General features: G+C 31.0%; 2 protein-coding genes across 4 annotated transcripts; one reads left to right on the top strand and one right to left on the bottom strand.

Moving 5' to 3' along the window:
- The first annotated feature begins 599 nt into the window (after positions 1-599).
- On the top strand, positions 600-6,055 carry LOC137812547 (calcium-dependent protein kinase SK5). The gene is made up of 7 exons (XM_068614609.2): positions 600-1,588; positions 3,260-3,403; positions 3,504-3,656; positions 3,765-3,880; positions 4,846-5,013; positions 5,362-5,586; positions 5,660-6,055. Exons 1-7 carry the CDS (start codon positions 1,033-1,035, stop codon positions 5,813-5,815), a joined length of 1,518 nt encoding a protein of 505 aa, XP_068470710.1. The 5' UTR covers positions 600-1,032; the 3' UTR covers positions 5,816-6,055.
- A 4,421-nt stretch (positions 6,056-10,476) lies between these two features.
- On the bottom strand, positions 10,477-13,126 carry LOC137812548 (VQ motif-containing protein 31). Of its 3 annotated transcripts, none has more exons than XM_090299039.1 (3): positions 13,034-13,126; positions 12,678-12,952; positions 10,477-11,156 (listed from the first exon to the last, which is right to left on the bottom strand). In XM_090299039.1, exon 3 carries the CDS (start codon positions 11,105-11,107, stop codon positions 10,562-10,564), a length of 546 nt encoding a protein of 181 aa, XP_090155165.1. In that variant the 5' UTR covers positions 11,108-11,156; positions 12,678-12,952; positions 13,034-13,126; the 3' UTR covers positions 10,477-10,561. The 3 variants fall into 3 exon arrangements, with proteins under 3 accessions (XP_090155165.1, XP_068470712.1, XP_068470713.1); XM_068614611.2 differs by lacking the exon at positions 13,034-13,126 and adding an exon at positions 11,388-11,422 and having other exon boundaries at positions 12,678-13,001; XM_068614612.2 differs by lacking the exon at positions 12,678-12,952 and having other exon boundaries at positions 13,034-13,084.
- Between the last annotated feature and the right edge of the window lie 1,580 nt (positions 13,127-14,706).

Below are 14,706 nucleotides of genomic sequence, written 5' to 3' on the forward strand. Positions count from 1 at the left end.
AAATTGTCCTCATAGATGTATGATCTCCACCATAAAACACTAATTAAAAATATTCTAAAGTAATAACGAAGATGTTAATGAAAAAAGAATCACTATGAATTTAAATGTAAACAATAAATAATAACATGAAATAAGAATAACAATAACATCCTTTAAAGTTCTCAACTAAGATTTGGTTTGTTAGTTATTCATTGATTAAGTTATATTAAATCCGAAGAAAATTGTGCTATAAACAGCTTAATAATAATAATAATTACTATTATTATGTACAAATTCTTTGATCAAAGGATATGATTTAAATTTCTGTTCATTTTTTTTTCTCTTCTCAGTCAACTCTTTGTACTTTGTAGACTTCTTGAGAACTTATTTCCGCAGCCAGTGTTTCTTCCAAATCAAATTTTGAGCATGTTTTCCATTCTGAATAAAACCAGTGATAGTGACTAAAATATTACCATATTCTTATTTTTTTGGAAACATTTGCAGAAAATGAGGCACTTAAAAAGCAAATACTCCTTCTCGGAAGAGTATGCTTCTAGAGTTCCAAAAATTAAATGTTTAACAACTGTATATAAGCAGATAAAGAGTAACTGAAAGAAAAAGTAGTAAAATATATTTGGTATTATTGAATGAAGACAACTTTTATAAAGTTTAAAATAAAAAAAGGTATATGGTTTATTTATTTGACAAGTTGGGCAGATGTCTGCGGATATAATTCTGGGAAGGCATCATCATATATTAATAATCTCACAAAACAAGACAAGTTGTTCCTCAATTCTTCAACCCATTCAATTCAAACTTCAAAGCAAAACACCCATTTTTATTACACAAACCTTCTTCTTCCCCTAATTTTCTTTCCATTTCCGCTCCTCAAATCAAATCACCATGCCCAAGAACACGCTCACACTTGTAACTCATACCCACCACCACCCCACCTGAAAAACACAACCTTTCCTTTCTGTTCCAAACTTAACACACTTGCATAACTGTTGACTACTTCAAAGGTTTGTTTTTTGGGTGACCCGACAGAGAACAATGGCGGCACAATCGACTTCGAGTTCGACAAACGTGACGGTGAAGGCGGCGTGGGTTCTGCCGCACCGGACGCAGAACCTCCGGGAGGTGTACGAGGTGGGTAGGAAGCTGGGACAGGGGCAGTTCGGGACGACGTTCCTGTGCACGCGCCGCGTGGGTAGGGGGCAGTTCGCGTGCAAGTCGATTCCGAAGCGGAAGCTTCTGTGCAAGGAGGACTACGAGGACGTATGGCGGGAGATTCAGATAATGCACCACTTGTCGGAGCACGCTCACGTGGTTCGCATCGAGGGCGTCTACGAGGACTCCTCCGCCGTGCACCTCGTCATGGAGCTCTGCGAGGGCGGCGAGCTCTTCGATCGGATCGTCCAGAAGGGCCACTACAGTGAGAGACAGGCGGCGAGGTTGATAAAGACCATTTTTGAGGTTGTGGAGGCTTGTCACTCGCTTGGAGTCATGCATAGGGACCTCAAGCCTGAGAATTTTCTCTTTGACACTGTTGATGAGGATGCCAAGCTTAAAGCTACCGATTTCGGGTTGTCCGTTTTTTACAAGCCTGGTGGGTTGTGGGTTGAATTAGAGTTTGTGCTTGTTGTTACAATCTTCAATTTGGTTACTTTGGTGATGTGATGTGAAAGTGTGGGTGCTTTCTTTCCTTTTTTTAGCTTTTTGGTTTCTAAATTTGGGAAGTGGGTAGGGAGATTGTTGATCTGTTTGGAGGTGGATGGATAGATGCATGGATTCCTTATTCCAAGTTATCTCTTGTGTTGGGTCTTTAATGTTCTGTGTCTATGGAAAAGCATCTGTAAGAAAATGTCTTTAGAAATTAGTTTCTAACTCTATCTCAGAGATTTCCAGAGTTCACCTCCTAAAATCTGTTAACTTTTTATCAGGTGGGATGGTGTTTTGTTTTTGAATTTGGTGAGGAAGGGGTCTGGTTATATTCTTGGTTCGTTGGTTTTACTCCAAACTAGTGTGTACGATCTTCACTCCACTTCTGTGCAAAAGCCCCAATCTTTAATTTGCTTACTCTAATGTATGAGAGTGTGGATGGTTTCTCGTCGTTGTTTAGTGTTTTGGTTTCTAAATTTAAGAAGCGGGGTGGGGATATTGTTGCTCTGATAGGAGGTGAATTGATGAATTCCTTATTCCAAGGTTATTTATCTCTTGGGTTGTTAATGTTCAGGGTTTGATCTTCATAGAGTATTTGTTATGAAAGGTTGGTCTTTTAAATGGGTTTTATTGAGAAATTAATATCTGGGTTCACTCGGAAAAAAAATTCACCGGTTTTATATTTTTAATGAAACTGGGTGATTATTTAAAAAACAATTTGGTGAGAAAGGGGTCTGGTTATATTGTAGGTATGATTGTGCCATTTTAATTGGTGACTGTGAAAGATGCCTTTTTAATTGATTATGATCTGGTGGTTGCTGATAGGATGAAATTAAAGAAGCTAAGGGTGTGGGGAATAGTTGTGGTTGCTTGTGGTCTGTGTTTGTTTTTGAAATGTAATCAATTTGAGATTAGAATATTGCCTTCTCCTTTTCAAGTGGTTTTCCATGGTGGAACCTTGAAGAATATAATCCATTGATGTCTTGTTTCATGTGGATATTCCTAGATTTTAGGTCCTCCTTTTTCGAGATGTCAATTAAATTGAATAATGGACCTCGTTGTGTGTGAAATCCCTTTGGGCACTGAAGAATGAACTGGATTAGTTTATCTGATCAGGTTTAAAATAGTTTAAAAAGGACAGTTGTCTCAAACGAAACAAGAGCAGTTACTAACATTTTGTTCTATTGTTTTTTTGGTGTCTTATTTACACATGATTTTTTTTTTTCTATAAGCTTGGACTACATGTGCCAATGTTCACGTATGCTTTTACTGAAAAACTTGTAAAATAGTTGAAATCAGTATTATCTTTCTTAAATGGAGATTTATAGCTGCATCCTTTTGGTTGACAATTTACTCAGTTTTTTTCCTTGCAACAGCCTCCTTAACGTGTTGGGAAAAGGTTCACTTGTATCTACCTGTTTCGTCTTTGTGCAAATTATGAGTGTAGAAAAGTACCTGTCAGTAAAATATACTTAAAAATTTAAAATTTGAATAGAATTATGCAGTTTCATCTTACGGTTACAACTCATTTTTTGTGCCTTTCTCCATTGTTAGATACAAACTGGAAATGCTGTTATTCTGTGTATGCCTCTGCCTAACACAGTGAGATACTTTTCAGGTGAATCCTTTTCTGATGTTGTCGGGAGCCCATACTATGTTGCACCAGAGGTCTTGCGCAAGCACTATGGACCTGAATCAGATGTGTGGAGTGCAGGGGTTATTCTGTACATTTTATTAAGTGGGGTGCCACCATTTTGGGCTGGTAACTATTGGCTATTTATATGTTAAATTAATAGTTGGGGATCTTAGCATATTTGGGGTTTCTTCATTGATAATACTGATCTGCAATTTGTTACCTTCAGAAACTGAACAGGGGATCTTCAAACAGATTTTACTGGGAACACTTGATTTTCAATCTGAGCCTTGGCCTAGCATTTCAGACAGTGCCAAAGATCTAATTCGGAAAATACTTGATCAAAATCCAAAGACCAGGCTTACAGCACATGAAGTACTCCGTAAGTTGCTTAAACTTCTTGTTGAGCAAATAACATTATTGAGTTTCCAACGTTACTACATTAATTCTTAGAATGGCCTAAGAGCTGTAAGATGTCTTTCTGTGTCAGGCCACCCATGGATTGTTGATGACAGCAATGCACCAGATAAACCTCTGGATTCTGCAGTTTTATCACGCCTGAAACAGTTCTCTGCAATGAATAAACTGAAAAAGATGGCACTGCGGGTAAGGCTTCTTTAGAACTTTTTGCTAAGGCTAGAGAATTTGTGTTTGCCCAGATTACGAGATTTTAGATTTTTTATATTGGGAGGAAGAGATATAAAAGATAATGAAACAATGATTTGATTTTGACTAAGATGCTACAATGTATTGATGTTATTAAATTAGTTGATAATGTAAATATTTAAACTGACAGTGTATCAAAAAATAATAAATATCATTAATGACTTTTACTTTGTTTTTAAAACAAGTAAATAAATAAACTCATTCTTGATCACCCCTACCCTCAAAGCAAGGCCAAGGGTATTCCATGGAAGGGGGCCGGAAAAAGCAACATGGTTGGAATCAAACAATTGCATTATGTCCCAATGGATTTCTCAACAGCTATCATTGGTTAGATACACTTCATAGATGTGGTGGCTGCTTTTTACTTGTATATTGATTCTGGTTATACACGCCCTTTTGGATTCTGTTTCTTAATTTCAGTTCTCCGTTTGTACTTATGAATTATATATTGTTTTATTGAATATGGATCTCGAAGCAGCCTCATCCTTATTCTTGCATGATTTTCATATCTATGAGCCTTAAAATTGGAAGACAAAGCTTACAGAGGTTCAGTTCCGAAGGAACTTGAACCATTCTTTGCATGGAAGTTTTGGTTGCTTTGCTTCAAGTAGGGAATACCAAGGTTGGAAAGCTAATAGATATTGAAATTCCATCTTAAAAATTGTGATTTTTTTCCATAGTTGGTATGCTAAGTTTTCCATTAAATTAAGACAAATCAGTAAAAAGGAAACGCTATGCAATCTTAGCCTGAACTTCAGGGCACCATTACATTATCTGTAGTTCGTAAAACATCAGACTTCATAAAGACCTTCTGAGAATAGGAAGTCGAAAGTGATCCACTTTTTAGTCTTTCTGCATGCCATTCTAATACCACAACATTTATAGTTTATCTTGCTTAATCCTAGGTTATTGCGGAGAGGCTATCTGAAGAAGAAATTGGTGGCCTGAAAGAGTTATTCAAGATGATTGACACTGACAACAGTGGATCCATAACGTTTGATGAGTTAAAAGATGGCTTGAAGCGAGTAGGATCTGAACTTATGGAGTCTGAAATCAAGGATCTTATGGATGCTGTAAGATTTTTTTATGAATGCTAATAACAGCAACATTTCTCAACACATGGCATGTTTGGATACAAGTTAGAAGTGGTTTTGAGAGCTTCTCTTCTAAACATAAAATATACTTTTTCTCCGTAGAAAAGCTCTTCAAAGCTCTGAAAAACACTTTTAGTTTTGTATCCAAATAGACTCATACTGTAATTAAGTACATAGACCTAAATAGGATGGAAACTCACTGAGGATCACATGAATTTCATCAAACAGTAGCACTTTTTTTGTGTGAATATGTTGTTAATTTAGTCCATTATCATGCTGCTTTGCCTTTAATTTTGACATAAGATATTATCACATGGCATGGAACAGGCAGATATTGATAAAAGTGGAACAATTGATTATGGAGAATTCATTGCGGCCACTGTTCATTTAAACAAGCTGGAGAGAGAGGAAAATCTGGTGTCAGCCTTCTCCTATTTTGACAAGGATGGTAGTGGTTACATAACCCTTGATGAGATACAACAAGCATGTAAGGACTTTGGTTTAGACGATGTTCATATTGATGACATGATCAAGGAAATTGATCAAGATAATGTAAGTACTGTTCCATGTCTCTGTCGGTGGGAAGTTGCTTGTTGGGGGTATTAATGGAAGGTTTGTGGTGCAGGATGGGCAAATAGATTATGGGGAATTCACTGCCATGATGAGAAAGGGCAATGGAGGAATTGGAAGAAGAACTATGAGAAAAACACTGAATTTAAGAGATGCTTTTGGATTAGTAGACAATGCCTCCAATCAAGTTATTGAGGGCTACTCTAAGTAACTACTTGGAGACAAAAAAATCACAAAAAATAATTTACTTAGTTTCTACCTTGTTTGTAGCTTCTTGACCAAATTTTTCTTATCTATTAATAGACCCATCTTTTCTGGAAACAAAAGTTCAAATTCATCTTGATCTGGATCTGGATGAGGATCATGAAAAGTTGAAATGGTTCATACAACCAATTGTAGCCCCTTATGTAAATAATTTTGAAAGATATATTGGCATTAGTAATTTTACTAATTTTCCTTTAATATTAGAATAAATAAATAATTAAGCAAAATCTCTTTCTTTCTTATAACTAATGACTATTCAAATACAATTTACATATACTATTAAAAAATAATTTAAAGACATATTAGCAATATTTAATATATTATCATTTTTTTCCGTCACATAAATCCAATCCATTAGAAACTTCTAATTCTATTAGTTCATTTACTTTTTCTATATTCAAAGAATCTCACTTCTCTCTCCTTTCTTAACACATCCTCACTTTCCTATCTTTTCTTTGCTTCTCCAAGACCAAAAGAAAGTGAAAGAAAAGAAAAAAAATGAAAGTATACATGCATATGTGACTTCATGTGTAACCTATTTTTTACTTTCTCTAAATTCTCCAAGTCAAATAAAAGAAAACATATTGTTATTTTAGTTTTATTTTTTCTATTTATTTATCTTTTCACTATTAATGAACAACCTCAATTATGATTGATTCAAGATTAGAGTGTGGTAGTTGTTAGCATTGATTACTAAGATAATAAAAATGTTGAAAAGTGTGATGCCTTTTTCTCTACAAAATATCACGTCATTGGCCCATTACCCTAGGACCACTAAAACCCATTTTCTTCCTCATACTACTTTCTTATATTATACTTATAATCTACTTACTAAAATATTTTTCTCTATTATTTCAGTCAAAAACTCACTATTTTCCAAATACATTAAAAACATTTTAAATTCTAAATTATGTGTTAAGAACGGGTTTTGGAAGATAAAAAATACATTATGAATTTATTAATTCTCAAACTTTGTTAGTACTATTTTAATAGTGGTATCGTAATTAAGTAATTCAAAATATTTTTTCAAATTATATTTCAGATTGAATAGTTTAAAATATTTTTGGATCATGTAATCTATAATACATTTCAAAATTAAGTAATTTAAATTATATTTTAAATTTTAAATTTTATAATCTCTAATATAATTTTAGATTGTATTATATAAATTCATATTCCAGATTTTGTAACTGAAAACTATATTTTAAGTTGTACAACTCAAAAGTCATACTCTAGATTCTATAATTTAGAATTATATTATGAAATATTATGTCATGAATAAGATAATATTTTTTTAGTATAGGGATGAGAAAATAAAGTAGTTGGGAGGTATAAGAAGAAAATTTTCCATTAAAAACTTAAGAAAAGTTATTATTTAGAAGATTTTTATTACTATTGTCTGAAATATATCTAAAATGTATTGGTAGTAAATGTAATATTAAAAGTGTATTAAAACTATTTTTTTAAAGGTTGTTAGTGGGAAAAAAGGTGATCTAGAGAAAAGAGAAAATGAAGAAGAAACCTACATTTATGCTGCAAAGATAGAAACTCTCATGTTACTTACAAAGGAATTTCTTCTGTTACTATAATAAAAATAAATAATAACCCTTCCAATCATCTACAATGGAAGTTGGTCAATCTAAGCTTCATTAATCCCCTAGACGCTCATGGTTGAAGGACTGCATTTTGTGAATGGTCTATTGACGAAGGTTGGCCAATCTAAGCCTATGTGGTCCCCTAGACGCTTCATATTGTGAGACTATACAGTCTCAGTCAGTAGCTAACTGAATAGAAACTTCAAGGAAGTGATCCCCTCCTTAACAACTCCACATCCACACAATAGTCAACAGGAAAACCAGAGGGTTGAACTGGTACAACTATCTTTGCATTGATCGTCTAATATCCTCATCTCACAGAACAACCTAATCCTTTGGTGTGTAGATAGTGAAGGTCAATGATGACTCCCTTCTCTTCCAAATACAAAAAAGTAATGTTTTACCTCATGACAGAATATAAAATAATTAAGAAAGACCCTATTGAATAGTTTGGTTCTACAACCCTAACTCCAAAAACTTGTATCTAAACAAATACAAATTCATATTTCAAAGAATAATTGTATAATCTTGTACCATAGAATGCATACTTCTGTTAAATCTCTAAATTTAACCACAGGTAACTAGAACATATATACCAGCATATGTATGTGCTGCACAATTATTAATACTGTTAAGAAGTGCCAATCATCCTATTTCAAAAAAAAAGATTCTAACAATAACAATCAATCGAGATATAATTAAGTTGTCGGGTATAAAATAGTGAGGTCATTGTGGTTCCACAATTATTACTACTGGACAAATCTGGAGAGGAAATTACATGAAGGATATGCTCACCATTCAACTTATGAATGTGAAATCATACAAAAAAAACCCTATGTTCAGGGAATATAATATGGCAAATTGGTTTCTCCCGTGCAAAATGAATAAAGAATTTGAACTGAGGCAAAGTGCATCATAATTCATAACAAGTTGGTTGAAGATAAAGTTCATCATAAAAAGTAAACTCACCAGAACAAACCATGTAGCCCACTGACCCTCACTAGTATTTGTTCTTGTCATGGACAAGAATTTTGCTATAGCTGAATCAATAAAAAGAGAGACACAACCATTTTCTAAAAGTGATTCATTTTCAAAGTGGCGTGCTAGGAATTGATAAATCAATAACAATAAAAGGAAAAACAAATATATATCTGATACTCTTTTTATGTGCTTCCAAGTATAGCTGATACTCCAAGTCGGGCGATGAATGTTTAGAATATGCAAAGAAAACATATGCTCCATGCAGATTCCAATAGTGCTCAAGTGTTTTAAAAACAGAATAAGTAATGATAAAGATAAATTCCACTAACTCTAAAACATTTTTTAATAAATCCATATTTAATATAGGAGAATGTAAATGAGGCCTTAGAACATTGGAGAAGCAAACTTATGATAGAGTGATAAATCATAAAACATTTAAACGACTATTTTATAATTTTGAAAATTAGATTAACCTGTTACTACTAGAGTATGTATCTTTAGTTATTAATATTAATAAAGGAAAATTTATTTGTAATTACCTTTTTATGTACACAAATTATGACTATTTTATCTTTTTATGTTTTGTATAACTATTTTTATTATTATTATTTTTAAATTCAATTAATTTTACTTCAATAACTTTACTATCTATAAAATAAACTACCCACATAAAAATATATAAATTAATAAAATTTATTTTTTTTATAATTGTTTTTTTTTTTATGAATTTTATAATTTTAAATAATAAATTGATATAAATATTTAATTTTTATGTATGATTAAAAAAAAACTAGATATACGGGTTACTACAAGAAAATCATTATATAAAAATCAGTTTAGAAAAAAAATAAATTAGTTATTATATTAACTAGATTCGATATTTTTTTGAAACTAAAAAAATTATTAGTATTTAAATTAGTTTTTATTATTAATAAATAGTTTTTAAATTGATATTTAATTAGTTTTCAAGGTTTTAGCTACTAACTTTAAAATATAAATAATTGGTAGCTAAAATTAGTTAGATATCAATTTAAAAATTAATTACTAATAATATAAACTAATTTAGATAGTAATAATTTTCTTAATAAAAAATAATATTTAATTTAGTCAATATAAAAACTAATTATTTTTTATATAAAAAAAATATTTTTTATTTAATAACTTTATGGTAGTGAATATAATTATGGATGTGTTTCCATTATCTAAAATAATGGTGTTGGTAATTGTAAAGAGGTCACGAGAATTATAAAAATTTAAAAAGTTTAACAAAATAGAAAGTATAATGAATATAAAATTATATATTTTAAAAAATAAATAATCTATGATTGACGTGTAATTTTTGTAATCTAATCTTATAATTCACAAACTAAACGGCTTGAATCAACAAATTCTCGTGTTATCTAGTTTTGAGATGTTTTTTTTTATATTAATAGTTTTTTTATTACTTTCAATTTATTTTAATTTTTTTATTTATTTATTTTAGAGAGTATATTTCAAAATAAGATTTCATCGAAAAATTTATGAAGTATAGGAAGTTTAGTAGTCCTAACTTAATATGCTTCATTTAAATGAAGTCTCCACCAGTCCAAGCATATGAACTTGTGCTCAAATTTTCTGTTTCACTTAAAGAAAATGTAAAGGAGTTTTTTTAAAAGTACATTATAAAATGTTATCAACATGTATTTTGTTGTAATTCATGATGTATTTTCAATAAATATTTTATTGATTAGTTCCTCAATTATTATTTAAAAAGGAAAAAATTCTTTCGATTAATATAATAAATTCCTTAATTAATATTAATATCCAAAAAATAAGTTTTAAATCCCAAATAATAAAGAAACAACATATTTTCACATTTGTTTTGTTTATTAATTATGTATATCTTACAGTTTCAGGACAGAGAGTGAAAAAACTATACATCTTAAACGCCTTTAATATTATTCTTTAATTAAAGTTGAAGTTTCACCACATCATTCATAAAACAAAACTGAATATTGAATATTGGAGTTAATTACGAAAATTCAAACTCTAATTTTAATTAAAAATGATATCAATTAAATATTGGTCTCTGATAATGATGATGAACATAACAGAGTAGCAAGTGACAATGGTCAAAATTATAGTTTGTGAGTTGCATTAGCAGCAGAGGCCAGAGGAAACAAAATAAGCAATTCTGGGTCACTGTAACCTGGCTTTGCACGTGGTGATGGATGCAAATAAAATCTCCTCTCTTTAATAGCTTTCTCTTCTTCTTCTGTGTTCAATTCAGGCATCACTGACTCTTCTTTCTTTTCATTTTCCATAATAGTCAACTGGGAAAACAAGGTTGAAGGGGTGGTGGGGCTTGGAAGAAGGCTTGAACTCCCTGATCCAGGGCTTGGAGGAAAACTAGAACTTCTTGACTTTGAGGGTGACGAACATGCACCTGTTTTGAAATGTAAAATGGGTTTCGCAATCTCAAGTTTTGGCTTCATGGATTTGCTTCTCTCTTGGAGTTTTGAGGTTGTCCTTTTCATAGTTGAAACCTTTGCTGCACTTGCTTCTGAGGGACCTGTTAAACGTTGTACTACTTCCCTGAATGCATCTGAGTTTGTCTGAACAAAGGTGGTTAGTGGTTTGCAATCTGATGTTGCACCATGGACTGTTGACTTCTCCATTCTCATCACTATATTTCACAATCAGATTTATAATCACTTAGCATATCATCATCACCTGCAATATTCATGATTCATGATTAACTTAAAGAAAGATTCATGTTTCCACTATGTTAAAATTAATTTTCTCAAAAGTCATGATGATTTTTTATTAATCGAGAGAATAAAAAAAACTTTTATATTGACTCACATATGCCTCTTAAATCAAACTACTAAGTTTAAGAAAACTACTAAGTTTAAGAAAACTTGCATTTAACAGTGGAAATCAGATACAAAAACTGACAATTACCATTCATATGGTATGTTGTGATTAGTAGTTATTTCCTGAACCAAAATAAGAAAGAAAACCACTTCAGCAAAGAGTTCTATTTTGTGGGAAAATATGGTCAATGAAGAGGTTGCATATATATATATAAAGTATGATTTGAGATCCATGGAATGACATAATATAGTTGAGGGCTGTGAACATATGCAGACTTCAATAATTTGATGACTAATGATGACCCACATCTCCTTTCAGAATGAGAACATAAAATGTTTTCTGTCCTGTCCAAAGCATGTCATATCAAATAATTCTGAGAATGGGATATGGTTAACAAGTTGAAGAAGATTTCTTATGAGCTGTGTCCACAAACACAGGACATGTAAGAGAAACTCCACAACGTACAAATGTCCCTCAATAATGTTCTAGGTGGAGGGTTGCCATTTATTGAACCAACCCGTTAAAAGCATGGTGAATTGTGTTTTTCTTATAATAGGATGTGGATGAGATTTTGCAGCTCAGAACACTTTATGCCTAACTGTCAATTACCTCGTTTACCTGTTACTCTTTGACTCTTAAGGTCTTAGAGTTCGACTTGCCTGTCTTTTTTTTTCCTCTCTTTGCCGTCTCATTTATTGACTGAAATTGATAACTCAAATTTAGCCAAGGAGCACACACTAACTTCTAACATTTTTTTTACCTCCAAACAGCACAAATAATGTTCTTTGTATGTTTTCTATTTGGTTCCAACTATTCCATAAAACTTCATAGTCCTATTCACTTAACTTTGAGCAAACACTAGAAATGATTGAAGCAAAACTCAACTTCATCAAAAAGAAAAAAACACACATAAGTGATTTACGTGTTTTTATGGTTCTTTAATTAAAATTGAAATTTCCGCATTATAAATATCCATATCAAAGGTCAACAACACAAGTTCTCGACATTAAATTCTAATTTTGATCAGAGAACACTGCCACAAGCATCAAAGAAGTTGCATGTAAGTTTTCTGATACGATTTCGATATTAGATTCTGAGGAATGAAATAGAAACTAACACAAACCAGCAATGAACACTAATATTAAGTCACTACATTGTTTCGATTTTGTGGTATTCAAGGGAAACAAAGAAAACTACTATCTATACAATTTCCCCCCACAATGTAAAGAATCACACCAATTGAAACTCTTAAAAGTTATAACAATCAAGAAAGCTTTGAAGAATCAAAGCCATATGATAAAACAGCACATGTAAAACTTGAAGAAAGCCATAATGAAACTAGGAAACTGAAAATAATAAGAAGATGGTGTAACCTACCTAAAAACGATGGTGCTGCGTTCTTGTATGTTAATATGCAAAGAAGAAAATAAGAAGAAAAGAAGGTGAGAAAGAAAGGAAAAGGAAGAGGAAGAATAAAAAGTGTGAAAGAGAGGGGAATTGGAAGTGAGTGTAGTTAAAGATTTCTGGCACAAAGGTTGGAAACCGGTTGGGACAGAGAATCTCTGACCTCAGAAAGTAGTCCTACCATTAGCATTGCCACATCAACTACCTGTTGTAAAGGGCAATCTACCCTATCACTTTCCTTCTAGTTACTGCCAAAAATGGATTCTCTTAACTCAAATTCAAAGAAAAAGCAATGTTTCTAAAGAGAGACACAACTTCACCATTTTTACCTTTTTTAAGATAACTGTCGTATACAAACCAATAACCACCATCTCTCTCCAACCATTTCTTTTGGCATCTTATCTGCCAAATTCTCCTTAAATAGGTTACAGCCTACCAAACCACAACTACGGTTAAATAAATTATGTAGTTTCTTGCAGTGACTTCAAAATGCATCCTAAATTATGCAAAATTGTTTATAAATTTAATACCCGTATCCAAATTTATTAATTTTTATAAGATGATTAAAACACAATTGGTAGCTTTAGTCTTGGTTGCGTGAAATGTGTATTTTGAAAAACATAATATTACAAATTAGATTGAATGATATTTTCAACACGTGAACACAACAACTAACATAAATATTAATTGGTGAAAAAAAAGTCACTATTTATTACATTGTTGAGTACCCTTTTGAACATAGTCATTAATAGGTCATCAATCAGTAATATAATTAAGAGAATTTGGCACGAGTTTAAACTCAAAATCTTACAAGATTTTGGATTTTTCTTATTTATATGTTATTCAACTTTTATTTCTACACCAAGCAAGATTTTGATGCTTTCCTTTTCAAAAGTCATTAATAACCTTAGTGGTGTACTTCACTTCATCTAAATTTGGTGTTATCCATGAAATCAATCCCATGAAAAATTCTAGTAAGTAAAGGTGATCTTGTGTACACGTTTATAACTTTATTAATAAGTTTTATTTTTGGTTTTTATGATTTCATTTTAATTATAATAAATTGGTTCAATATGTATAATTTTTTTAATTTTGTATTTATTGACAATCTAACCTTTATTTACTTTTTTTTATATGATGTAGATACTTTTTTTATTGATTCTAGTTGCATTGGATGTTCCATTTTTAACGTTTCAATTTGAGACAGATTTATTAATTTTTTTTAATAAAAATTCATACATATTTTATTTTCGTTATTTTATCTTAATTTTTGTAATTAAGCATATAAACCTAATTAAAATAAAAAATTAGGTGTATAGTTGATTACATAACTAATTTATTGACTAAATGAACTCTAATAACATGAAGTGTGATCATTTGTATAGTTTTTCATTCTTTATTGACTTTAACTCTCTTTTTCACTCAATTTTTGAATTACATTTTGCTTCTCTTTCATTTGTGTTCTTCATTATTCATCCATTGAAAACATTCTTAAGGTTAATTCACGGAATGAAGAACATATCATTTGAATTGAGTTTTGACTCCATCATTTAACATTCTAAGTTTGTCTCTTTAAATTCATATTTCTTTTTTATTATTATAGTTTGTGTTTTAAAATTTAAAAATCAAATTAGGAATAAATTGAATTTTGATTTCATAGAATACAAATTATATTAATAATATTTTGATTTGATTAATATTTTTTTCAATGAAATTTGTTTAATTGAATTAATTTGAACCAGTTAATTATTCAAATTTAAATTTAAATCTATAGAAAATCTTAATTATATCCATCTTTCTTTCTCTCTTTTTTTCAATAAATATTAGGTTATTAGAAGACTCCTTTTAGTATAAGTCTTTTATTTATTATATTATAATTTTTAATAAATTTGAACTTGCCATAAAAAGGATCTTCCTTTTTAGACCCCAAATCAACAATATAAAAGAACTTTTTGAGACCGGCTTAAACTCAATCTTCCTTATATATGAATTTCTCCTCCTT

Source organism: Phaseolus vulgaris, chromosome 2, assembly GCF_051622355.1.
Source record: "Phaseolus vulgaris cultivar YP4 chromosome 2, ASM5162235v1, whole genome shotgun sequence".
In the NCBI taxonomy this organism is placed as follows: Eukaryota; Viridiplantae; Streptophyta; class Magnoliopsida; order Fabales; family Fabaceae; genus Phaseolus; species Phaseolus vulgaris.

What these genes read in the sequence shown, in the direction of transcription:
- LOC137812547 (XM_068614609.2), top strand. Translation starts at nt 1,033, where the DNA reads ATGGCGGCACAATCGACTTCGAGTTCGACAAACGTGACGGTGAAGGCG. An exon ending in TACAGCACATGAAGTACTCC is followed by an intron (nt 3,657 to 3,764) that starts GTAAGTTGCTTA and finishes TTTCTGTGTCAG; the next exon opens with GCCACCCATGGATTGTTGAT. An exon ending in TCAAGGATCTTATGGATGCT is followed by an intron (nt 5,014 to 5,361) that starts GTAAGATTTTTT and finishes GGCATGGAACAG; the next exon opens with GCAGATATTGATAAAAGTGG.
- LOC137812548 (XM_090299039.1), bottom strand. Translation starts at nt 11,107, where the DNA reads ATGAGAATGGAGAAGTCAACAGTCCATGGTGCAACATCAGATTGCAAA.